The 24,674-nt window shown below is 45.4% G+C and overlaps 2 protein-coding genes across 6 annotated transcripts in view; one reads left to right on the forward strand and one right to left on the reverse strand.

Annotated features, from left to right (window-relative positions):
- Window positions 1–15,258, reverse strand: part of Sec5 (exocyst complex component secretory 5) — a 28,774-nt gene extending 13,516 nt beyond the window's left edge. For 2 of the 3 annotated variants that reach the window (XM_077686784.1, XM_077686783.1), the window contains exons 1-13: window positions 15,206–15,224; window positions 14,764–14,889; window positions 14,523–14,693; window positions 12,415–12,547; window positions 6,780–6,823; window positions 5,999–6,068; window positions 5,758–5,882; window positions 5,562–5,639; window positions 5,326–5,471; window positions 3,849–3,930; window positions 3,673–3,775; window positions 3,482–3,594; window positions 3,249–3,412 (exon numbers count right to left, since the gene is read on the reverse strand). In XM_077686784.1, the coding sequence (XP_077542910.1) occupies window positions 3,249–3,412; window positions 3,482–3,594; window positions 3,673–3,775; window positions 3,849–3,930; window positions 5,326–5,471; window positions 5,562–5,639; window positions 5,758–5,882; window positions 5,999–6,068; window positions 6,780–6,823; window positions 12,415–12,547; window positions 14,523–14,693; window positions 14,764–14,872 (1,338 nt within the window). In that variant the 5' untranslated portion in view covers window positions 14,873–14,889; window positions 15,206–15,224. Of the gene's footprint in view, window positions 1–3,248; window positions 3,413–3,481; window positions 3,595–3,672; window positions 3,776–3,848; window positions 3,931–5,325; window positions 5,472–5,561; window positions 5,640–5,757; window positions 5,883–5,998; window positions 6,069–6,779; window positions 6,824–12,414; window positions 12,548–14,522; window positions 14,694–14,763; window positions 14,890–15,071 lie in introns of all 3 variants that reach the window. The other variant, XM_077686785.1, reaches the window with a different exon arrangement.
- Window positions 15,259–15,419: 161 nt separating this feature from the next.
- The window catches only part of Usp10 (ubiquitin specific protease 10), a 68,060-nt gene continuing 58,805 nt past the window's right edge, over window positions 15,420–24,674 (forward strand). For all 3 annotated transcript variants that reach the window (XM_077686786.1, XM_077686787.1, XM_077686788.1), the window contains exon 1: window positions 15,420–15,558. In XM_077686786.1, coding sequence (XP_077542912.1) covers window positions 15,541–15,558 — 18 coding nt within the window. In that variant the 5' untranslated portion in view covers window positions 15,420–15,540. The remainder of the gene's footprint in view (window positions 15,559–24,674) is intronic.

A 24,674-nucleotide genomic window follows, 5' to 3' on the forward strand; every position in this document is an offset into this window, starting at 1 on the left:
GGCGCAATATTAAGTCCTGATAAGCAAGCCTGCAATGCCTCTCCTTTTGGCTGCGTGGGACCTGATCCGAAGAGCCCACTGGGCTGCTCTTATGGAAGAGTTGCATCATGTCATCTAGAAATAGGGCACAGCAATGTCTACGTCTTAATCAACGCTTGTGTTTTATGCAAAGGCAATTCAACTTTTTGATACAGCCCATTATACTGCCCCCAAATCTTCCAGAATTCTGAATCAGAGGCTAAGGACGACCCTGCCTCATAACCTGCAAGTGGCCTTGCATGCTTCATGGGCTAGATGCCAGTTTGGAAAGAGCAGTTTTCACTGGAGCACGGTATACTGCTCACACTAACAATGGTTTCTCCTTTCACCGACGTCCAGTCAAGAGCAACAATCGCATCTTGCTACTATTGTCATGATTAAGGGGGCAATCCCCCCTTGAAAACAAAGATGACGTGTCATAGTAGAGCCAGAGGCTGACGAAGAGGAAGACGAAGAGAAGGCAAATTTCCCGCGAAGAGGGAGGACTAATGACGAAGTGACGCGATGGAGGCACGTGGAGAATTAACCAATGTGGTGGTGACCCGTGCGGCGGACAGGGGCACAGCGAATGCGAGAGTGCCGCGACGACCAGGCAGAGGCTATTTAATCCCGGGGCACAGGCCGAGAGGGAGAGAGAGATCAGAAGAACGCCACAGCAGGAAGGTCAGGTGGCAAGAGTCCGAGGAACAAGCCGGGGGTACGAGGCCACGCCATCGACCAGAGCCACGTCAGCCTGGGCCGGAGTGGACCGACGTAGCATCGGCTCCCACTTCCGCGTCGTACCACCAACCTGCGCTTTGGTGGCCCATCGGGCGCCTGCGTACAGCGAGCACGCACCGTCAACTAACGCCTTGGCGGTCCCCATGCGGCAACGTTCCCGGAGCTCCCCGGTGCTACCTGCTACCACGGCGACGGCCCCGAGGCCAGGGGCTGCTTCCTGCTACGAGGGCTACCACGAGGAGTAGCTGAACAGCGGTCCACCGGGTGACTACCACGCACAACTGCGTCGGTACCACCACCACCGGCACCGCGGCAGCGGACAACGACGACCACCAGCGTGTCACGGCCACGCTACGGTTACGACACGTCAGCGCCGGAGACAGCGGTAGGCCCGTCCGCTAGGGACTTGGGTATTATATGACCCTTGTTGTTAAGATGGCTAACATGGACGTTGTATAGAAAGGAACTAGGACTGGTTGCGTTATTAGGGACTTCATTATAGTGACTTTCGGTTTGGTTTGGTGGCTTTTCTGGGTTTTTGTTAGGGATTATTATTTAGGAATTTCTTTGGTCGAGTTCTTTGTTTGCTCTGTTGTTTATTTTGCTTAGGGATTGTAGTTGTGTATAATAAATGTGTGCTGTGGTAAACATGCCAACGATTCTCCAGTGTCCATTCTTCTGAGCTGGTCGAGACGTGCCACAAAACGTGACAACTATCTTCAATAGTAAGTCATTCAGTATTTTCAGTGTCATTGCGGATGCCACCGTTCTGTTCTACTTTTCTTTTGGAGCTGGGGAGACTAGGCAGTGGATGCCATTCTGCATGGGCCCCTGTTTTCCCAGTGACCTTGCACTATGCTTTTAATTGGTCCATATTTTTAAACCAATGAAAAACAAGGGTCCACATGAGCCACTGCAGCAGGTTATGGCCACATGCCTAGCATGGATCCATGTGCATGAACCATCAAACAAACAATACCGAAAGGTACATAAAAGACAGAGAGCTGCTGCCCAACCCCCTTTTCTGTTGCCACTGTAATGGCACAAAAAAAAAAAAAAAACTTCAGTAAGTGCACCTGCTTTCGGAAGAACAGAAAAGTCACTGTGAGAATCAAGTGCTAGGTCACTTCCTGCCTCCAAACATGTTTCAAGGGCTCATGAGTACAAGGTCATAATACACAAAAAACTGAAAATACTTTTCCATGAATGAGCAGAGTATTTACGAGGGCATGAACATGTGAACCACCTTTGCAGGGTACTGCTAGCGATATCTACCGATAGCCTCCAGCAAAAAAGCATTCCTATAAGCCACCAGGTTAAGCCACCTATAATTACCCACCCAGCCAGCTCTGGGTTTCAGGGCTCAACATGCACAGTCCTTGCTGGGCAGGCCTCAATCAAGCATGCGAGTCTCAATCAAGCATGCGAGTCTAATCTCTTAACCCCTTAAGGGCTTATGACGACCTGAGCTCGTCATGAGCAGTTGCCAGTATTTTGCTTATGACGAGCTGTGCTCGTCATGGGTCTCTTGCAATGCTACAAGAGGCTTGTGACGAGCCCAGCTCGTCAAACGGTGCTTTTCTATTTACAACATAGATGGCAGCACGGGTTCTGGCATTGACGCTTGTATTCAATGATAGTTTACACACTAGATGGCGGAATGGGTAGCTTGTTTCCCGCACATTTTACAAACACGGCCTCATCCGTGCTGCGTTCCGGTGCGATAAATCTGTCTTCTTCAGGTGATGAAAGCGATTGTGATCAGGATGGCAGCGGTGTGTTTGATTCTTCAAGTAAAGAATATAGTGATGGCGTTTTTACGGACAGCGACTTTGAACGGGAAGAGAACCGCGATGATATGATGGGCAGCTCCCGTGAATGGTACCCGATAGACCCCGAGGAGGCTCAATGCTCAGTGCCGCGCTCTGAATGCTACCACAAGGATGGTAGCCTCACCTAGCTTTAGGGGAACTATCGAGGAATAGTGCATTATCTGCACGGCAATTGAAACCCAACCTTTACTTTTTGGATTTGCAGAAATTTATTTGTGAATACACCTGATGTGCCCCACGTATAGTGTATTATGTGGAGCGAAGAATGACCAATAAAACTTTACAATATGCCGTAAAATGTTTTCGATGATATTTTTCTGTTTTGAGTGCGTTTTGGAAGCATATCACATCATTAAAAAAATTGGCCATTTTGGAACATAATTCAGTATAATTCAGAACACAATTCAGTTATCAGTATACTGTGGCAGTAGCCTGCATGCTAACTCTTACAGGTATTTTTTACTGTTGAATATTTAAAGTGAAGAATTTTGTGACATACTTACCCAAAAATTGACGAAAATTTGCTTTTTTTTAACTACACTAGTGGTCTGTGGAACCAACACTATTGTGCACAAACAACAGTCACCAGTAAAATGACGGTGTTCATATTAATTTGTAAGCAGAGGCTACATCAGTCAAATGCCAGGCAGCACGTACATCCACGACGAACAGGTCTCCCGCAAGGTAGGCCTGGCCCAGTTTCCAGAATTCAGGCAGGTATTTCTGGAAGAGCTCAGTGACCTCTTCCACAAAGAACACCTGCCTGGGCTGGGGTTCCTCCACACTCGTGACACTCAGCTCACTGGAGTCCTCTTCGGCCACTGCAACGCACGTTCCACGGTCACAAAACCACAGCAGATGGCGACGCGAGCGCAGTAAACCTTACTCACATATGGTCAGATGCTTCTCCTTGCAAGCCCGCACCGAGTCGTACAACCAACCGTAGTAGTGTTGCACTGCATTCCAGGCTGGGCTGCCTGGTGACCCCAAGCTGATCAGGTACCTAGCAAGACGGAAGCAACGGCCACTCATCACAAAACTCCGAAAAGCCTTGACAAGTCCTCCCGCCAGACACACTTACCTGATCAGACGCTTCTGGTCATCAACTGGCATTGGCAGCTGCTTGAGACTGTCCATGAGAAAGTTACGAAAGCACTGCACTCGTTGTTCCACATCGTTAAACACTGAAGAAAGAAAGGAAAGAAGTCACCACAAATCCATGTCGCCGAAAAAGACACCAGGCTAAAAGGGCCGCACCTCTGCGAAATACAGCTACCTCTGTGTTCTGGAAAAGAGACTTGGCTCGGTTGTAGTCATTTATGACGATGTCATAGTCGCCCTAGAAGTATGATTTGAAAGATAAAAATTATTTTCAAACTACTTGGACCAAAAAAAAGGGAGGAGGGGGGGACCAAAACCACATTAGCACCTAACACTTGCGATATGCAATACAGTGCAGTAAAAATGCGACAAGAAAAGGAAAGACCACACAGCACAAGCGCTGGACATCAACTGGGATACTTCCTTTTAAAGGGGCTTTGAAGACAAAATGCAAGTTTGGTTCATTCGAAAGATTGCCTGGTTAAAATAACGCTGACACGACTGTTAACGTAGGCTTCACTCGAATAAGCTAAACGTGAAAAACAGCATGGCTACACAACTTACCAGTTACTTTCCTGCACTTAAATTACGATGTATTATAGGCCGCTTGCTGCGATTTGCTGAGGCCGAAAATACAATGGAAATTAAACAGGAATTAGTATAAGCTTGCAGAACGAGGTATTTGAGCTTAAATTTAGTGCATATTCTTTTCATAGCAGTAAGAATGGCGAGTAGTTATGAACACTGGTAGTTACGAATGAGTACGTAAACACAGAAGCAGTGTATGCAGCACTAGGCTGGTCGGCATTGCCTAGCACAGACGTCGGGCGCATCGGGCTTGTCCGACACGACACTGGCATGTGGCACCAGCATTACTGACCCTTACTACTTTCATGAAACAATCACTATAAAACTGTAACAAAATATCGCCCGTGCAAGTCTGCGAACTGCAGACTTGCCATCTAGAAAGCTCCCTGTGCCATCTAGAAAGGTGGAAGGTAAGCAAGTTAATCAAAGGAGGGTTTTGCAGATGGTGGCAGCCTCAGTCAACATACGAAGTTTCATTTTAGGTACCTCCCATAATGTCATTGCTGACATCACGAAACATACAATGGAGTGAGACGAATTGAAATTTCGGCTTATATTGTGATTTCTCACTAAATAAAGCATCATTTGTTGCCGGACAAGCGCCGAGGGTGCTACAAGACATCAAATCTTTCAAATAAACAAAATTGTATTTTTTTTATTTGAAAGGCCATGAATACAAAATACAATTTTGTTTTCATGGCCTTTTTAACCACCAACAAGGGGGAAAAAATGCATCATCGCTCATAGACAGCTTCAAGCATGTGCATGTGGCAAGCGAACATTATTAAGGAAATTAATTTCCTTTTGGACAGGCTGATGAATGTGGTACTCAGTTTTCGATAGATGCTGTGTGCACGAAATTTTGTTCTCCCATTGCTGGAACTTCTGCAATTACCTCTCCTTTCGGGTGCAAGCATTAATTAAACACTCCGGTCGACGTCCAGCGCTCACCCAGTGTGGTCTCATTTTTGTCTTGTCCTTATTGCACTGTTATGTTATATAGTACCCAGTAGAACACCATTCTGAACTACGCTGGTTTTATTACCTTGTGAATGTTCTTCTCAATGGCAACTGGAAGATTGAAGAGAAACCGAAACTTCTGCAAAATGCTGAGGGCATTGCGTGTTGAATCCGCCCGATCTTTTCTGGCCAGAATAGATTCAAAGATGTTCTCCGCTTCATTTTTGGATCCTTCAAAACAAATGACATAGTCGAGCACAATGAAATACCTCACCACATGCCAGACAAATTACAATCTTTATAAACCAACGTAGCACCCACTTGTAACTGCCTCAGACAGCTTTTCAGTTAGGTCAGATCCCATTTCTTGCTTATCCTTTTCCATTGCTTTTTGAAGCTCTTAAGAGTTTAATTTGAAAAAAGAGGGAGAGGGAGGGGGAGAGAGAGAAAATTAATATGAAATAGGATTTCAGTTCTTCATTGGTATTTTCATATCAATGTAACATTGATAACTCACCGTAAAGTACATCAAGACAAATGACGATGGCATTGACATTCGATTTCAGAAATGATGATGGACCTTCCTGGAGCTGCCCAACCTTGCGTTTCAAACTCAGCAGACCAGCCTTCAGATCGTTAAAACTGCCACATAAAAGACAAAAATTAAAGCAAGAATAAGAAAAAAGAAAAACCTAGGGACCCACAGACAGCGAGTGTTGTAGAAACAGCCACCAGCAAGGCAATAAGCAACATCTCACCTTGTGCTATTGTAGTTCTCTAACAGGTACCAGGTAGGGTCAAAACTCTCCGAAAGCAAGTTTCCCGAACCTTGAAAAGCACCCAAAGCATAGAAAGCATTAGATTTTCAAATGCTCCGGATAAAACATTCCACAGCGCAGAATTGAGAACAATGGTATATGCAGTGCCACAGATTGTAAGAATTGCGTTATTTTCAAAGTTACAAGCAATACTGGCCTTCAACGTGTCTTGTATTTTGAGAGATGGTGAGCTCACTATAAAAAATTACACTTTGTGAAAAGGGGTGTAAAAAAATTCCCCTCGTAGACCTAAGATTTACTTTGGTGGAGAGCTGATCCCCAAAAACCACCACATACCGATAGATACAGTTCGCCCAAGCTGACCAGGCCTCCCGTATTTCCGATATCCTCCTTCCCACAGCTGTTTTATAGCACCTGAAGGCACGCTGCCCTGGCCAGCAGCATGCATCACAATGTATAGGAACTGCTCTAAAAGCCCAGCCCCTGATCAAACTCAGGTATTTCTCAGCAGATAAAAATTTCAAAGCATAAGCAGCCACAGTTGCTGATCATAAAGACCACCTACACAGTGTAATGGCTTGCAAGAAACTGCATTGTCACAAGCAAAAAGAATGCCGTCATCAGTCCTTCCACCCCCTAATGCCCCTCTATTTCTTATTTACTCACATGGCAGCTTAGGCAAAGTCCAAGGCATATTTTGGACAACATGTTTTAATAACAACATCGCACTGATAAATATAGCAATGTAATAAATGACTACCTTCAGGAAAAAGCTCCCTCAGTTCTTCTTCTGGAAACCGTTTCCTGCAAAGACATTAAGTGGCATTTTATGAAATTGCATAAAATTTTAGGAAAACAAAGAAGATGTCTTCATTGCTTTACTTTTCAAAAGTAAACATGTTTCGGAAACTAGAATAATTTCGTGCCCTGTTTCAGCATGGCTCTTTCACTAGTGACCTGCAACCTTGGTTTGGAAAAGGTTCATCCCAACAGGGCAAGAGATGATGCCAATCTGCTGAACCTAATGCTACTACTTTAAGTAAAGTCAAAGCTTTGTGGGCTCGTCTAAATTTACTAGTTGCACTCGCAGCTTGGTTCCAGGCTTATTATAGTTTTTAGTATGGCAATTCAAAATAAGCAACTTAATTTCAAAGCTAAACTCTCGCCTGTTGCGGACATAATGGGGAGAAATGTTCTGCTGTTTTCAACACAAACATACAATTACCAATATAAGTAGGAGGAAATAAAATAGCCAGGATGATGATGGTGAATGGTTTTTACTGGCACAAGGGCAAATGGGCCGAAGATCGCCACTCCTGAGATGAGTGCTATTGTTATGTTCATACTGCATGCAATTGCATTGCATTAAACACGCGGTGAAAATAACCTGCCAGAAAATGCTACTTCAAAGAAGTAAAGATGATCTAAATGCAATAGTTACTAATGATCAGTGACACAAAATAATGACTAAAGGGGCATTAAAGGGTACATACAAGTTGGTCTATTAAGTATATTAGTGCTGTAAACATGAATGAATACCTTTCACAGTAGCAGCAGTTGTTTATAAACGCAGAGAAATGACAATGAAGTAAGAAGGGGTATGGCTGTTCCATATAAATTTTCACACCCCAACTTGTGACGTAAAAAATTATTTGTGAACAGTGAAATGGAATACAGTTGAACACGGATATATCGAACACGGATATATCGAATTATTGTCTATATCGAACAGTGCAAACATCCCCTCGAAAATCCCATGCAAAAGTATAGGGCTGTTGTGCGCGTGTATCGAACTCCTGATCATGGGCAGATTCGATATATCGAATTCAGCGCCGAAGGTGCCCCTTAAAGTTTGCTTGTTCTGATGGGGTGGAGTTGATGATAATGTTGACTCATCGCAGGAGCTGCCTGGCTTGGTAAGACAGAGGCGGCGTCCGCGGCATTATGTTGCTTCGATGGCCTTCAACAGCTGTTTTCACGCTAGCACGAGGGGCAGCTCTATGATAGCTAGAACGCGGATAGTGGTTGGGGCGAAAGAACATAAAGAAGCAAAAGAAATTGACCGGAGGCACTCTTTTTCTGTGGTTTAGCTGTTTGGTGGCTCGTGCAAGGGGACCGATGCGGCGTTGTATGTTTGTTTTGTCCAAGGCCTTCATTTCGGAGCATCGAAAGCGGGAATTCGTTGGGTGCAGGCTGCTGAAAAGATGTTTGTTGAAAAGGCGTTCGGAATTCCTCGCAGTAGTTTTGCTTGCGATGCACGCATCTACGTTGACGTAAAGGCGAATGCAGCACAACCCGCCCCGGCTATTCCGTAGCGTGCCGGGTGCAAAGCGACTGCATTGCACGCCTCCAGATGGGGGAGGTGTTCAGTTCGAATACTGAAGATAACGCCACTCAGTGCCTGACAATGTTCCCAACCGCCTACTGCAGTCGAGGTTCTGTCAGCGTTATTCCCCTCTGTTGTGGTACAGTGTACAGCGTTGATTTTCTCATTTGTGCGTGTTTGTAATCTTTAAGACAATTTGGCGAACTTTACGACGCAGAATAAAAAACAAGCGAAGCTCGAATACATTTCAGTGATAAATAAAGTGCGGTGGTCATCATGCTGCGGTTCGGATTTTCCGTGCTTTGAGGGTCAAAACGGTAAACTATCACTTTCAATGACTTCAGAAAACTCTCAGTGATGTGCGGAGTTGTCAGATAATCTTCAGATAGGCGTATTTGATATATCGAATTATCGATATATCGAATTCTTTCACGATCCCCTTGGAGTTCGATATATCCGTGTTCGACTGTATGTGGTATGTGTCAAAGTATTGTTCTGGAAATAAGGTAAGGTAGAAGCTTCTAAACATCAAATATATTTGGTAGCCTCTATGTCATGCATGTGTTTTTAAAAAGACTTAAACTTCAGCTAGAAAACGTTATAAAATAGGCTGCCTTACCACCACAGGTGGTGCGCTTTTAGTTTCAACTTGGGTGAAATATTTCGCCTCTCTGTACACACGATGTCAAGATGCGCATGTGGGTGAGCACGAGAGGCTAGAGTACTTCCCACAGTTGAACCTCAATTTCACAAATTTTCTGATTTAAGGAACAAAGTTGGATTTCCTCCGTGGTCGCACATAGAATTAATGCTTTCTTGATTTTACAAAGTTCCCAATTTAATAAATTTGTACGTTCAGGTGACTGAGATTCAACTGTACCAGCACTAATAGATATAAAACCTCGGTACAACGAACACCAAATTAACGAACTTTTCAGATACGAGCGTTTAAGAAATCCCACGCCGACTGCTTATAGTTTTAATGTAAATATATTTCACTACAACGTACTTCAGAATAGCGAACGCTTCAAAATAACGATCGTTTTATTTAGTTCCGTGCCATGTTAACAACACCTCAGTACTACGAACTCATATTTTCAAGGCCGGAGACTCTTAGAAGTCCGTTAAACAATCGCGGCAACCGGGGCAGTGTGCTAGTAGACGACACGGCAAAGCGCAGCGAAGAAGAGGACGTCTTGCAACTTGCTCCGCGGAATGCGGCAGCCGATGCAAGAGGGAGAAAAAAGGTGAGAAGAGAAAAAATGAAGCATGGGTAGCCTTCTCCGTCCCGAAAGCCGCGGCCGCGCTATTCGCGCTCACCCCAACTTTTTCTACGTTCCGCCGCTGCTCACGTGGCTTGCTGGATCTTCACGGACATCAGCGGAGCTGACAACAGAGGACATTGCCCAGACCGTGAGCGTTCAGGATGAAGAAGTGAAGATGGCAGCGAGGATGGCATGAACAACGATGCCTCTGAGGGTGCCGCAGCAGCACTCGAAGACTACGACGAGCACGCGACGACTACGGATGTGGTGGACAGCATACAAAAACTCCGCACATGTCCGGGGAAAAACCGCACGGCCACTGATTCACTCCCCAGGAATGTGTAAGAGTTTGAGTCCTTCGTGCTAGGAAGCTTGTGCTACTCGCGCTAGATGAAAATCGCCAACCACTTTAAATAAACGCGCACTGTTTCATGATCACTAGTGCATTTTTTTTGTGAAAAATGACTCCAAGGATGCACTGCTGTACACGTAGGTCGTTTTAGGCATTGAAATACTATTTGTTTTCTTAAATTTTCGATTTTCACTATAACGACCTTTCAGAATAACGAGCAATTTTCCACGGTCCCCTGAAGTTCGTTATATCGAGATTTCACTGTACACAACAGTTGGCGACAAAAGTCATACAATATTAGTGTAATTGACTATGCTACCAGGCCAACAAACTGCGCAGTTCTTTTCTACACCTTCTCCTGGGTGGCAGCACTACGTGGAAACACTTTCGCTAGTTGCTTTGGCTTGGTGGATGCCCAGTTTACCTGGATGCTGCCGCCTTCCCAAAAGCATGTTCTGATTGGCCTTCAGTTGCATTGCAAAGACTGAAAGCCAGTAAAAAAAAATCGGGCCCATCTCCCCGTGAGGGGGACTCGAGTAAATGCGTCGCATAGGGGGTGGGTGTATTGCGTTAACGTTTAGTGTTTGGGGAGTTGGTGGTAGTGAATGCGTTGTATCAGCAGCTACTTGACATAGTTTGAATGAGTCAAGGATATAAGGCGCGTTCGTAGCCCTCCATTCTGTGTCGGCTTTGTGGCGCAGTGGGTAGAGCACCATGTACCTTGCGTTCCGCCCGCAGGGTCGTGGGATCGAAACCAGGCGCCAGTAAGTATTATTTTTTTTTTATATAGTGTAGGGGGAGGGGTGCGGACTACTACGGACAACTAGAACGGGTGACATAGTGAGTTAAAGAAATGCTCTGCATTTAAAAGGTCTTTTTGGCGCCACCTTGGTATGGTTGTACCCAGGTAAAGTCGATACAGGCTACAGACCACAGGCTGAAGTTGCCATGGTGGTAAAATGGCAGTAAAGGATGATGCGTACACGTCTAAAAAGAAGATGCTGAGACCCGAAGCTTCCTCTCTCACTCCAAGTGAGAGGGCCGCCAGAGAAACAGATGGGCGATTTACAAACAGCGTGGATGTTGATGAGTCGTTAAGGGCAGGTTTAAACGGAAGGTCCTTCACTGATGAAATTTTAAAAGCATACAGCAAGTCCATGTACATTCATCGATCCTCTAGGTACCACTTGTTACATTCAATATACAGGCTTGGGAATGGGTTAGTGCAGAAAACACCCGGTTCAAGGCGAAGCCCCAAGTGTATACACCTGGGGCTTTGCCTTGAATAGCACTGCGTTGAGCATTTTTAATGCTTTTTTTTGTCGCCAACACATACATGACACTGCCCTAGTCCAAACGAGACCCTACCAAGGTGGTATAAAGATGAAGAAGGAGCTCCTTGTCGGCATTGTAAGATTGGTCTGAAAGGATTATGAGAATATTCATTGCTTTTCAACATTTATGCCTCGGTTGTCCGAGTTTGTTGTCCAACACAATGTCCTGTGCTCCTTTTTTTTTACAGGAATTGGTACGCCATTGAGAGTAATGTCAGGGTCTGGCTCAGCTATTTCAAATTTTTATTTCTAATCAGTAGCGTTCTAATCAGGCCCTGAGCAGTACATGGCACTGCTGAGGAGGACTTGGAGGCGTCTATGTGATATGAAGGCCATTTCTACGTCTCTCGACGGTGTAAAAGGTGCCGTAAAGTAAATTTCTTGACGATTTTCTTTGGATAAATTTGCTAGAATGAAATATCACGAGACAGGACACTGTTCTGAAGGTGGGTGGAACAATGTCCCCAACAGTGGTCTACTGAATGTCACTAAAAGTAATTTCAGGTTTCTCGGCCTGTGCAGAAACATATAGGCATAAGGTTGAGGAACAAAGGGATGGCGCAAAACAAGCTTCGGCTCATTGAATTGAAAATATTACACTGCAGTGGTGATTTGTCAGTGTTGCAGTTCCCGCAGCAAAGACATGAGGCTACACTATGTGCCCTGATATTCTAGGTTTCATTAATTACACACCACTACAAACATTGCGAAGAACTTGAGCGGAAAGCACCAGTCACAAGACAGCTTTTGGTGTAGCACAGAACATTGCATTTTGAGTGCCAGAAGAAAGTTAAACATCGATCCGGGCGGAGGAAATTCAACAGCGCTAAAGACTGTCACAGAAAGGGGTAATAAATAAATGCATCACCACTGCTGATCAATGAGGACTAGGACAAATTGTAGGGCTAACCAATACTGAATTCTCATTTGTTTGGTAAAGTATAATCCAAGACAAGGAACACAGAGAAGGCGAGCAAACACAGTGCTGCTCTGACTCGCACTCAGTGACAACCTCAAAGTTGGTCTGCAAACATTTTTCAGCATGCCCACACACTGAATGCCAGTGTCTCAATGAAGGTAACAAGGTCAGGCCTGCAGGAGGTCAAAGCTGCACTAACACAGACTCATCTGAAATGCCAAGTGGGTCTTCGGGGTGAAGCTGCGCAGGAGAAGCAGGGTGACCTTTGCGTCCAAACACATCCGAAAACAGGTGCGACTCGTCCACCCACATGGCCGACTCGACTGTTGGACCTGCACGAATCGGCACCGGATTACTGAGCCTTATTTTTCACAGATGCAAGTTGAATGCTTTCCCTTTTTCTTTCCCCCTTCCTGCCAACCTTTTTAAGACACAAAAATTCACAAATGCCAGGGCTGCTTATCACTTGACAAGGTGTGCGACAGTGGCACAGGAGATTTCACAACACACTATCCTGGAGCTCCTGCCCGTCCTTTCAACCAATGCAGTGTAACAGCTGCATGGTTTCGTTGCATTCACCTGTGCCATTTAAGTGCTTACTGCAACACACAGCTAAAGATTGTGGGATCCAGCTTGTAACTGATATGTATCCATTCTCCTTTGATCATTTGAAACTGACAGACAGCAACACTTGCTCCCGAACGGAATGAACATGAAGTAAGTAGCAGGTAACTGGTATCACAAGCCAGAATTTGCATTAGATGAGCCCCACAGTGCACTATATTGCATGTCATTGTACATGTAGGTTGTTTTCAAGTGTGCTTATACACTTCAAAAGAGAGCCTTCAGTTTAGAACATCTTCAAGATATGCTCGTTGCTTTTGCAATTTATAACGCTGTTTTCTTGGGTTTGTATGGATGAATTTTAGCACCATTATGCCTTCAATAGGTCTCGACCACTTGGTGCCCCAGGGATCCAGATGTCTCATACTCAGTTGCCTCTGTGAACCTCTGCACTTGAATGAAGTCAACCCGCAAATGATGGTCATACTCCCTGTCTGCCCATACTGAGTGGTCTGAACAACTACAAGAATATTCTCAAAGGTCCAGCCAGTCCTTGTTACAAGGCTCAATTGATGGCCGGATTGGCTCCTCCTATGCTTGCTGGCTGCCCCCACCCACGATGCAAAGTTGGTGCCAAGAGACAATGGCCCTCTGAACTAGCACATGCCACCCACAAGCATCCAGGGCAGAAAAAAATCCCCATCTTCTTTCAAAACAGGGGAAGTGCACTGGTTTTCCTGGCCTTGGATTGCCAACAGACTGTGGTTCGAAGCAATTAAGATGGAGCAGTAATGTTCAGAAAGTACAGGGTGTACAGAACCATGGTGCAAGTAAGACAGGATGGCACAGTGTAGGCCGCACATTAACCTAGCCTGACTCAGCTTCAGCTCACCTGCCTTCCAAAATTATTAAGGAGTGGCCAGTTGCGGCTTTCTGATTCTTCAGACTAACAACCGTCTTTCTAGCGTCCAGATTCAAATGGGCCAGGCAAAGTTGACTGACTGCACAGAGATATTACAAATTTGAGAGGTGGCCACTGTGGAGCCAAAATTTATGAAATCATCATCATGAGACTGCACAGAAGTTCCCTGCCGCGGCACAGGTATGGTACTCCACAATCCAATCCACGACATCGAGCATGTTTTGACCACAATGGGCACACTGCACCATTTGTGTTTCTTCGATTTATACTGTAGCCACACTCAACCAGAACTGTAACATGCTTCACTAAACGAAGAGGACCCACAGCTCACTCTTGCACTGTCTAATGGCCAACATGGTTACTAGAGCAAGAAATCAAAAGACAAGGAGAGAACAAACCGGACGCAACGTCTTCTCTATTTTCTTCCTGCCTTTTCACGACAGTAACAATGTTGGCTAATTTTCATGCTTTCTTTCAAGCGTGTGCGGTTCTCATGCATTACAGAAGCAACTAGCCTATTCATGACGTACATAAATATTACAAGCTTTCCCATTCGGTGCATTTTATTTAAACGTAATTATTCGCAACCTTTAGATGTGGTGACAAGGGCCGTTTCCTTCTCTCGAGCGTCAGGAAAGTGGGATGTTCACATATGAAAAACGTATTGAAACTATCTTGAATACTTCGACGCACAACAGTTTGTGCAATATGTTCAGTGCTTCCTCACAACCCTAATAAGTGACTACGCTTCACACACGCAACAGCTGCACACCACGGCTTCCGATGTATTACAAGAGAACATTGCATGTCGGTGCACTTGCCTATAACCTCCAAGATTCCGCGGAAATTGACAGTGCACGTTCCCAAGCCCCCAGATCGGGTAGTGACGAGAACTTCGCCTCGTCCGGTGCACACTCGTGTCCGTGTCACTATTTTGCTGGATGACTTCCATTCGGAATACATGGAGCAGTCCACTCCACAGATGGTCACATCTGCAAACAACCAAACATGATGCGTTTTTTGCTTTTTGCTGGGAATAACAGGGACTTCACGTGTACTCACTCAGCAGGTCATTTTGGTCCAAGCCCAAGTTCTCGCCACGAATGGTAACTTTAGTTCCGGGGGGCCCCTCAACCGGGGACAAACCAGTCACTTTCGGAGGCTCCCCCATGGTACTATCAGCGGTATCTAAGGGCACAGAAAAAGAGAGGCACAAAGCGAAAACATTCCCTCGACGCCAAAAGCCCACTGGCAAGAAAGCAAGCCAATTTCGGATTTTCCGGTGAGAAATCGCACTATTCTGCTACCGCTAGAAATGGGCGTTACAAGCAGTGACAGAAACGATCAAATGAAACGATGTTCACTCTTACTTGATTACACCTTCAGCACTTCCATTCTGATATTATTGCAATACCATAACTGTAGGCAAGGTATCAAACCTAAACTAAGACGTTTAAAGATTGCTGAAAACAAGTTTATAGTGTAAAAGCAGCAGTGGACGCACAGACGTGGGTGAACCGGCAGCACAAGATCGGCTGCCTTGGCTCGTCAGCTGTGCTGACCCCTGCCGAGAATTTCAATGTAACACCTGTACAAAGGTGTTCGGAAGATTGAGGCACAAAAATGTGCCATAAATGTTTTGAAACTAAACAGGTGTATATTAATGTTTTAACTATTAAACTTAAAAAAAAGTTAATGTTGATAGACTGAACACGTGGTACGTTAGCGCGTGGTCGGCACCGTCGGCGCATGCTCGGCTGGGCCCGGCTTTTCTTCCGCCATTTTTAGCTAAACATGTCGGACGAAGCGTGTAAGTGAAATGACGCAGAGCTTTTTGCCATGGGCGACGCGCGTATGGTAAGTTGTGTATGTCAGTATTTCTGAGTGGTCAGTGTGTGGACCTTTGAAGCAGCTGAAACGCGTTGGCGTCACCAATGTCTCTCTATCGGCTGCTTCAACGGGCCTATAAGTTGCTTTCAGCCTGAAAAATCGCGTATGTTTAGGCCTACTGCTTAACCCTAAACGTGTGTTCAACGTGCTCTTTTGTGTTACACGGATTTTAAATGAAGTAAACTCGTATCCAGCGGTGTGACAACTGAAGCTTGAAGTATGATAAAAACGGTTCGGCTTGCCGTTGTGTGTGTCGTTGGTCAAGGATGCTGAAGTCTGTGATCGGAGCCGACTGGACGGCACATGGATGAGCTGGTTGCATCAAGCTGCAGATCTTCCAAAATTGGGGGAGTCCGGCCCGCGTCATGTGTGGTAGTGTTCGCATAGCTGCATTTAGAGTCATGTGGTCGCCTTGCGTAAGATTTTCAGTGCACTGAGCATGCTTAATCCGCTGCTCCAAAGAGTAAACGAACGGTTTAATAAATGAATGTGACCTGGTTATCATTGCTGCGCGCATCAGGGGCGGCGGTGCCAAAATTGTTCTGCCGATAGCCGCAACTCTACTTGGGAGGCAGTTGTCGGGGAGCCGTATGTGGAAAGAAAAGGAAGGGGGAGAGAAGTAAACTCGGTGAACGTCGGACTATCGTATTGTACCACCGAGGTTAACGATGTGACAGCGGCCGGTCTGCGCGCCGATCTCGCTGCAGCGAAGGTTGGCCAAATAAACGCACGAAGCGATTATATTTGCGTAAGGCTCGGCAATGTTGCTTCCCCCCCATGTGACTTGTGAAAGTGCAAGGCGCTGTTTCAATGTTTTTACCTGGGAATACTCGCTTAAAATCCAGCCACATTTCCGTGTCACCTACTCGGTACCAGATATTGGTACGCAATCAGCATAACTCACCTCCCTGCCGAAGTATGTGTCGATGCCGTCGTTTTGCCTCCGTGATAGGACAGTCTCCTTTATCTTCGCCGGAGTTGCATCTCCATTAAAAACTGGTTGCCCTGCCGTTTACTTTTCCGATGGACACCTAACTGTGGTGAAGTGAGTATTCTAGAGACCGAATACGTGATGTACCGGAGAAAGCAGCGTTGATAACGGTTAAAAGGCGCAATAAAAATTAGGAAATGTAAACATTGGTGGCACTTCGGCAGATTCCAGGAATTAAAATGCTTTCAAGGAAACACAGTGTTTTCTCACTGTAATGCTAGCCAGAACACAGCACTGTGAGTCAATTTATTGTCAATACCCTGAAAATTCTTCCTTTGCTGTAATTTTAGAATATAACACGTAATTGTCAAAAAAACGTAACTTTGCTAGCACTATCGTGTTGCTAGGAAGTGGAAACGGCAGTACTATGGCAAACTTCGCCTACACTGCATGTATATATCTTGAAATTGCTTTCTTTGCTCAAGCTGGTTCCTATGGCCAGGTCTTCTTAATGAAACCTTCCAAATTTTCCGTGGATATCTTTACAATTGTGCAACTCTTGCTTCAATTTACTGGAGAAATCCCTTCAAAAATTGTTTTGCTACTCGTGGTACTGCACACCCACCGCAAGTGAAAGTGCCATTTGCAGCAATGCTGTAGTGTCTTGCGACACTTTTGGACGGCTGGGGATCTATATCTGAAATATCATTCCCATCGTGCTTTTTTGTTTGTTTGTGTTGTGTTGTTTTGCACCTGGAATTTTCCATAGTATTCCAGTGGTCATGCTGGGGATTTTGCGGTTTTGTACAGTAATGCTGAGAGAAGTGCGAAAGCTAAAAGTGCATCCAGTCTCATCAAACCCTCAAAGACCCAAATCGCAAACAAGGAATTCAAACGTATTTCCTTGCGTCCTTGGACCGTTGCCTGCTGTTTTGTTTTTGACCGTATTTGCTCCTGGCTTGTTTTTGTGACTGTACAGGGGTGAGACAGCCGCACATATTGTGCAGTTTTGATACAAATCTGTTTTGCTGTGTCAGGCTGCTCCAAAAGCATAAAAGCTGCTAAAATTGTGCCAAACTGCTTCAAACACCCTGAACAGCTAGGATGTTCATTCTCATGGGAGTTTCAATGGGGAAAAAATGCTGAAGTGACCTCATTTTTCGAGCAGGCTCAAGGTGGTGCTGTTTTTAGTGGTTTGATTGACACTTTGATTAGTCAAGCAATCCAAAACACGTGGGTTCAGATAGCAAAAATTGTTTCAGAAATTGTTTTCTTGGAAGTCACATTTTGGGATTTCACGTTTTATATTCTGTATGTTTCCATAGTTTCCTTGCCCAAAACCGTTGCAAAGTGCTGCAGAAAAATACTTGTCAGCTGAGGTGACCAGCTAGTTGCGCAAGTTGACGAAACAACCGAAATTTTTAGTTCAGTGTATCTCCAGAATGACACCACCGGGGGCCGCCATCTTGGTATGGTTAGATTGGCCGAGTCCTTGTCATCTGCACGGTCGCCTTTTTTATCTTTTCGCGCACACCAAAATTTAAGGGAAAAAAGGAAGAGTGAAACGATGAAAACAATAGCTTCTATTAAAGCACATTTGGATCTATTGCCGGAGTCAGAAATTGGTGTTCCGATCCCTGGGTAATAAATTCAGCGCAAGGGCGCGGGCGACAGAACAAAAAAAGACAGTACAAGCGCTGCACTTGTACTGTAAAGACAACCGCGTCCTTGCGCTGTTTTTTCTAACGATGTATAGTCAACTAGCCCAAACCCAAGCCTTACTTAGGAATAAATTAGTTAAGGTGCTTAGTGCGCTTTGCCAATCTCTTCCGTGGTTTAGGTTACGCGTGCAGCTGGGTTCCCGTTCAGTCGTTTTATCTGTTGTGGTACTGAACAGTGACATTATCGCAGCAGTAATGCTTGAGGACGTGGGCCAGGTTACGGAAAGTTGTGCAGCTCGGATGACTGAGTTCAGCGAAAACTTCACCGTCATTCGCCCTTGAGTGTGAAACACGCTGCATGCATCTATAATCGGGGTTTGTGAAGCGAAATTTCGGACTCGTTGCGGTGTTACAAAACTGAGTTACTGCTGTTTGAGAGCGAGTTCATCAGCCGTGGAAATGGGATGGTCGACATGCCAGACGTTGCGGCGCAAGCTGCATCGCCGCAAAGTTTTTGGGCAGCGCCCAATAGAGGGGCTGGTTCATCTTGCACGCGAGCAATAGTATTTAGTGCATGTGAAGTTTAATTTGATGCCAAATAATCGGCATTGCTAAAATTACGATCGTGGTAAACGTGCACCTTGGGATAGAAATGGAGAGCTCGTTAAGTGCAACGACCGTCACCTCACTTTGCGCAAATTTTGCCGTGGCTCAAAACTTGTTCGTACAACGCAGTCTGGGATTTCAGAATAATAAGTCAGCATTGAAATGATAAAAAAATACCTTTCAATGGCAGCTTTTTTTAATTTGGTGTTTCTAGCCGCCCTCTTCATTGTCAATGCGTACAGACTCAATATAATTTATTAGGTTTGTAAGAAGGTAGTTCAGTTTGTATCTTAGCATACTCAGTTGAAATGAGCTTTCTTCGAAGCTGTTTTAGTGTTAGTACTCCAAACTGATTAAAAATTGGACTTTCCCCGAGTTTCTACAAATTTGTTTTTTTAGGCTCCTAAAATGATATATCAAAGGTCGTTAAATGCTCCAAATTACGCTGCTTCTGCTCCAAAAGCGACATTTTGCTGCTTCAAAAACTGCTCCCAAGTCTGTTTACGCTCTCTCATCCCTGGCCGTAGAAAGTAATTGTTTCGTGAAACATGGGGTATGCTCGACAAACAAGGTCACGTAAGACAATGTCGCTTATGCCGATCGGCCAGTGTCGTGCAAGACAACTCCAAGGCGGTGGAGGGCTGTGCAGTTAAAAATGAGCAATGTGCTCCCAGTACCAACAGCAGTGCGCATTGGTACTTTGTTTACGCATACCTGCCAACGCTCCTGCATTGTCCGGGAGATTCCAAAATTTTGAACCCATCTTCTGATTGCACGAATGCTATCTTGAATCTCCCACGAATCTCCCAGCAGACAGGTCGCATTTTTTATTTAAAATTGCGTGTACGTCAGTCTTTTCTGCTGCGACAGTTGCGGTGTTGCAGAAGAGTACTCATCATCATACTTCTAGCTCCTTGTAATCCGTAGCATTGATGGTGAAGTGAAGTTTGTCAGAGTGGCAACATTTACGCTGCAGCCACTTGCCATTCCACACAGCAATGCTGAATGTGAGAGTATCTTAGGTACAGTCAAGAAAACGAGAACCGAATTTCGGTCTTCTCTTCCAAACAAGACTCGGCAACCAACACCATAGCCTTTCACCATAGCCAGCGAGACTGGTGAAGGCTCAGGGTGAAGGGTTTCCAACAAGACTCTCGGCAACCAACATATGGTGAAGGGTTGCCAACCCGGACGTTGTTTTGAACAGATGTAGGCTCAACAGTTTTTGAAGCTTGTGAAATCCGCGACTGCCAGGTCCCTTTACAAGTAAAGAAGTTTGGTGCGCTCCACTACAAGAACCAGGATTAAAATTTCTCATAAGAACAAGCAGCTCAATATAAATACCCTTTCCCATTCTGATGTGTCTTCAGTCTCAATAAATTGCGAAATACTTTACGTACCCTCCCCTGCCACCTCCTTTTGCTGCGGTCTCCCGAATTTTCATGTTCCTAGGTGGGTAGGTCTGTTTACGTGTATTTTCGTAACTGTCATTGTTTACCCCACCATTATTACCACTTCAAAATGAATAGGCATTACATTTTAGCGCAAAGAGCTTGTTCGGCAAGCTTATAAACCCTGCCTAATTTGCTTTTGCTGGCCTCAGCCAATCGCACAGCTACGTATATGACATCATAGGTCCTGTTGCAGGAAATGAGCTGGTGGGTCGCATGGCCATGCCCTTTTTTTTCCTAATTATATGGCTTATTTAAGCGAAGTGTGCCTTAAAAGTGGTGTCAGTATTATTCTGAATATAGAAAAACAGCGCTAAAACGGGACAAAAGAACGTGACAAGACTGGGCGTTTTAGCGCTGTTTTTCTATATTCAGTTATGTACCAACAAGCCCGTACCAACACACTTTTTCAGTATTATTCTAACGAGGCAATCCTTTGAATGAACCAAACTTGTGTTTTGTCTGCATGGCCCCTTTAAGTCACCCACCAAATGATCACCAAGTAGCAGGAAAGCAGATTTTGGCGCTTGGAGATTATCGGGTGGTTGAGACAAATCTGGAGCCCTCCCAGGGCGCCTCATAGCCCAGGTGTAGCGTCAGCGTGTTAAAACTCCCAAACCCTTAAAAAAAAACTTTTTGAAGGGGGTGCTGGAATCGTAACTGGATGAGCTATTTTTTGGTTACTGGCATATGTGCCTCCCCGAGCAAAGTTTTTATGGAGCACCCTGTGCCAAGAACGAGATTGTCGGAAGTAGAAGCAACTTGCGTCGCACCTGTGTTGCAAAATTGTTCCATCAGGCATGGTTTAGCGTAGGGACAAGGTGCGTATTCCTAGTAATGGCACGGTTGGGATCTTAGCCTGTTGCTTGAGTGGTAGAGCACCTTATGCAACTACGCAAAATCCACATTTCCTACATAGCCTTCAACTATTTGACAACTGTGGCATGTTTGACTCTTGTACAAGGTTTTCTCTAACATGGCTAGAATGGAACTGCTGCAGGTGAAGCTTGTTTCTGCTCCAGCAGACTTCCTCCCTGTGCTCTCTAGGTGTTTCCTTGAGCCTAACTCCTCCCCACTTCCCCCTTTCTCAAAGGGGCCATGCAGACAAAATACAAGTTCGTTTCATTCGAAAGATTTAGTGTTTTAAGTGGCCTTTTTTAAAGGGACAGACAACCGATTTTTGTCAAGTATATGTTGTCTAGCTCATTTGAAAGCCAGCGTTTTATTAGTAGGGTAACCACAAGCAATTTATGGACAAATTGGCTGAAATAATATTAATTTGACACTGAACTTTCCGAAATCTGAAGGTGGTGGTTCGTAGTGTACAAACATGACACTACATTGTGTCCAGCACATTACCTGCCAACGTTGCAGCTACTGAAACTGCTAAAAACTTATTCAGTTATTGAAAAACTTTGAACACAAGTATTTGTAGAAGTTTAAATTGTATATATATTTTTAAACATTCTTTTAGAAATTAGAAAGACACGCCACCACGTCACTGCTAGGTTGCTCTCAGTGTGGCTAACTGAACCCCTCCATGCCAAATGGCAGCGTTCAGTAAACAGTCCCAGTGAACAGACCCTGCTTGTGTTGCACAGTTTGACGATTCTGCCGAAATCAGGGGCATTTCTTGTGCCGAAATATTCATTTTTATTTTACAATAATGCCATTGGCAGCGTAAAAAAGAAAAGGAAAAAAAAATACGATACTCCCTAATGTGATATTTGGGCGCAGCAGCAGTGCGCTGAGGCAGCAGCCACTTGTGGGTTCTCGACGGCAGCGATGTTGAGCCTCTACGTCAGTGGCGCAAAGTGCGTCTCAGGAAGGGCCCATGAACTGCGTCTTAAGTAAACGCCAAGCGTTGCACCGTCAAGCGCCTCGTGCGGGCACAGCATACTGCCCTCTCCCCTCCCCCACCGCACATTTTCGGTGAGCGCTGGCTCGCGCTGCCACGGCAAACCGCCCTCCCCTCCCAATTCCACGACACTCTCCTCCTTTAGTTTTTTATCGTTCGCTTTTTCATTCGTCGGTCTTGCCATCGTTCGCTCGGTTACGCTGGCAACACGGCTCAGCCCATAGGCGGCCGCCAAAGGGCTGCGCCCTAAAAACTCTCCCGTGGAGAATCGAACTGCTGACCTCCAGAACATGAAGCACACACTATTCTACCTCTCGTCCATCCCAACAGATGGCGCTTTCTAGTGGTTAAAAAAACAACACAAGAATAAGGAAGCCTGTCATCCACAATTTTCTTAGCTGGGGACAAGTTTTTAAATACCGCTTTTCATCTCGCATACAGACAAAAGTACGTTGCCGCGCTACTGTATGTCATGGTTGCCAGCATTATTTTTTGGGAGGATACGTATGTCTCGTATATCTAAAAAAAATTTATTTAAAGGGTTCTAGGGCACTATCAGAAAAACCGTTTCGCGTTAAGGTGTTTTAAAGGAGCACTGACACGAAAATTTTGTTACACTTTTATTGCTTTTATCGATGCTTAATAGTCTGGCCAACCTGAAACAGCACTTAAATACTTCAGCGCGCGATAGTTAATTACATTGAACAGCCTGAAAATCGTATGTTTCAAATTCCCGCGCTTTCACCCCGAACGGCGCATATGACAGACTCCCTGCCTGACCTCACCGCACGGACGTCACCAGCGCCCGCTTGAGAGGGTGTTCTGCCCGCTCGCCGCTCGTGCAGCCGCGCGCGTGAAGTGACGTCACGAGTTTTAGGGGCGAAGCTCCTTAGGGCGTGGGTCTGTCCATCCTCGACGTATGTATGTAGTCACCTCTAGTTTAGTTCTTGGATTGTTTACTAGATGGCGTGGCTACCTCTAGTTTAGTTCTTGGATTGTTTACTAGATGGCGGTACTTGTATATGATGAAAAGATGCGCTTGGATTGTTTACTAGATGGCGTGGCTACCTCTAGTTTAGTTCTTGGATTGTTTACTAGATGGCGGGGAGCGTTGTAATAAAATCCATTCGCTGTTGGCGCGCGCTCGGAGTCGCCCGATGGATAAGGCTGCAGATGTGCGAGCCCGCGAGGCAGAAGCGCTCCGTGAAGCTGCGCGACGCCGCCGCCAAGATCCTGCCGTACGAGAGCGAGAGGCCGAAGCGTGTCGTCTGGCTGCGCGACGACGCCGCCAAGATCCCAGCGTTCGAGAACGAGAGGCCCAAGCGTCACGGCAACGGCGCGAGGACCCTGCCATACGCGAAGCGGCACGGCTGCGGCGCGAAGAGGATCTCCAAAACGTCAGAGAACGGGAAGCGGCGAGAAAGCGCGCGTATCGGCAGGCAGACCCCGATGCAGTGAGAGCTCGTGAGGCGTCTGCAAAACGCATCAGGCGAGCTCAGCCCCAAGGTGCCGACGCGCGGTTTAAGCGAGACTTTCTAGACGTTACGTTCGGACACAGATGTAGTGGGCGAACTTTCACTGAAGAGTCACGGTTTTACCGATGATTTCCCCTCAGGAGCTTCGCCCACTCATCATCATTCACCCCGTGGATATGCTGTGAATTTTTTTGACGAGCGCTGTCGCGTCACTTCTTTTAGCTTCACGGGGTGATGTCACGCTGATGTCCATTTGCCGAGTACTGCTCCGTCGGCGCGATAAATGAGATCCAATTGAACTATGTTCTTCGCGTCGCAGGCCACTCATATTTCAGCCAGGGTGTTCTGTTGAGTGAAGGAAGCGAACTGTGCAATAATATTAAAGCCGAAAATTGGTGTCAGTGCTCTTTTAAGGTGTCACTACCTTTTTGAAATTTTTAAAAAATTTTGACGGGTAAAATATTATTTCTTGTAGACCCTATTTAGGGGGCCGTCTTTTATATTATTCGAACGATAAAAATAGTGAAAAATATTATTGATGCTTGTTATTGGTAAAAAAATTCCTGAACTTGGCTGTTACGGGAACATTCACAACAATTGAATGGATTGCAGGAACTGCAAAATTTTTGGCGCAGAGGTAGGCAACTAGCCCTACTGTGCAACTAACTAGGATCTTTGCTATCCGATATTTCGGAATCAAGTTATAGCAATATTACCAAAGAAATGTCATTTTTTCTGCATTTCTTGAAATAAATTAGATTGCATCAAAACCCACCATCGATTTCTAAAAATCCAAATCCTAGTTCAATGCACAGCCTAGTAATAAAGGAAAAAGCCTGCGAAGTTTTATTGAAAAAGCATTATTCCCTTTGAAGTTACAACTGTTCGTGCAGGAAGAAAGTGCCAAAAAATAAGTTAGGGGAAAAACAAAAAGGAAGTTTTTCGAGGCGTGTACAAACCAGGTAAAATTCACCAGGTTCAAAGCTCCCAAGAGCTTTGGGGCAAGGGGGGAGGGGGGGTAGGGGGGGGGGGGGGGGCTTTTGTTGCTGCCCGTATTTTCTTGAACATGTTTTCTCATCAATCGATTGGTGCCTACCCTTG

The sequence above is a fragment of the Haemaphysalis longicornis genome, unplaced genomic scaffold, assembly GCF_048455015.1.
Source record: "Haemaphysalis longicornis isolate Haplotype H1 unplaced genomic scaffold, Haemaphysalis longicornis Haplotype H1 scaffold_1, whole genome shotgun sequence".
Lineage (NCBI taxonomy): Eukaryota > Metazoa > Arthropoda > Arachnida > Ixodida > Ixodidae > Haemaphysalis > Haemaphysalis longicornis.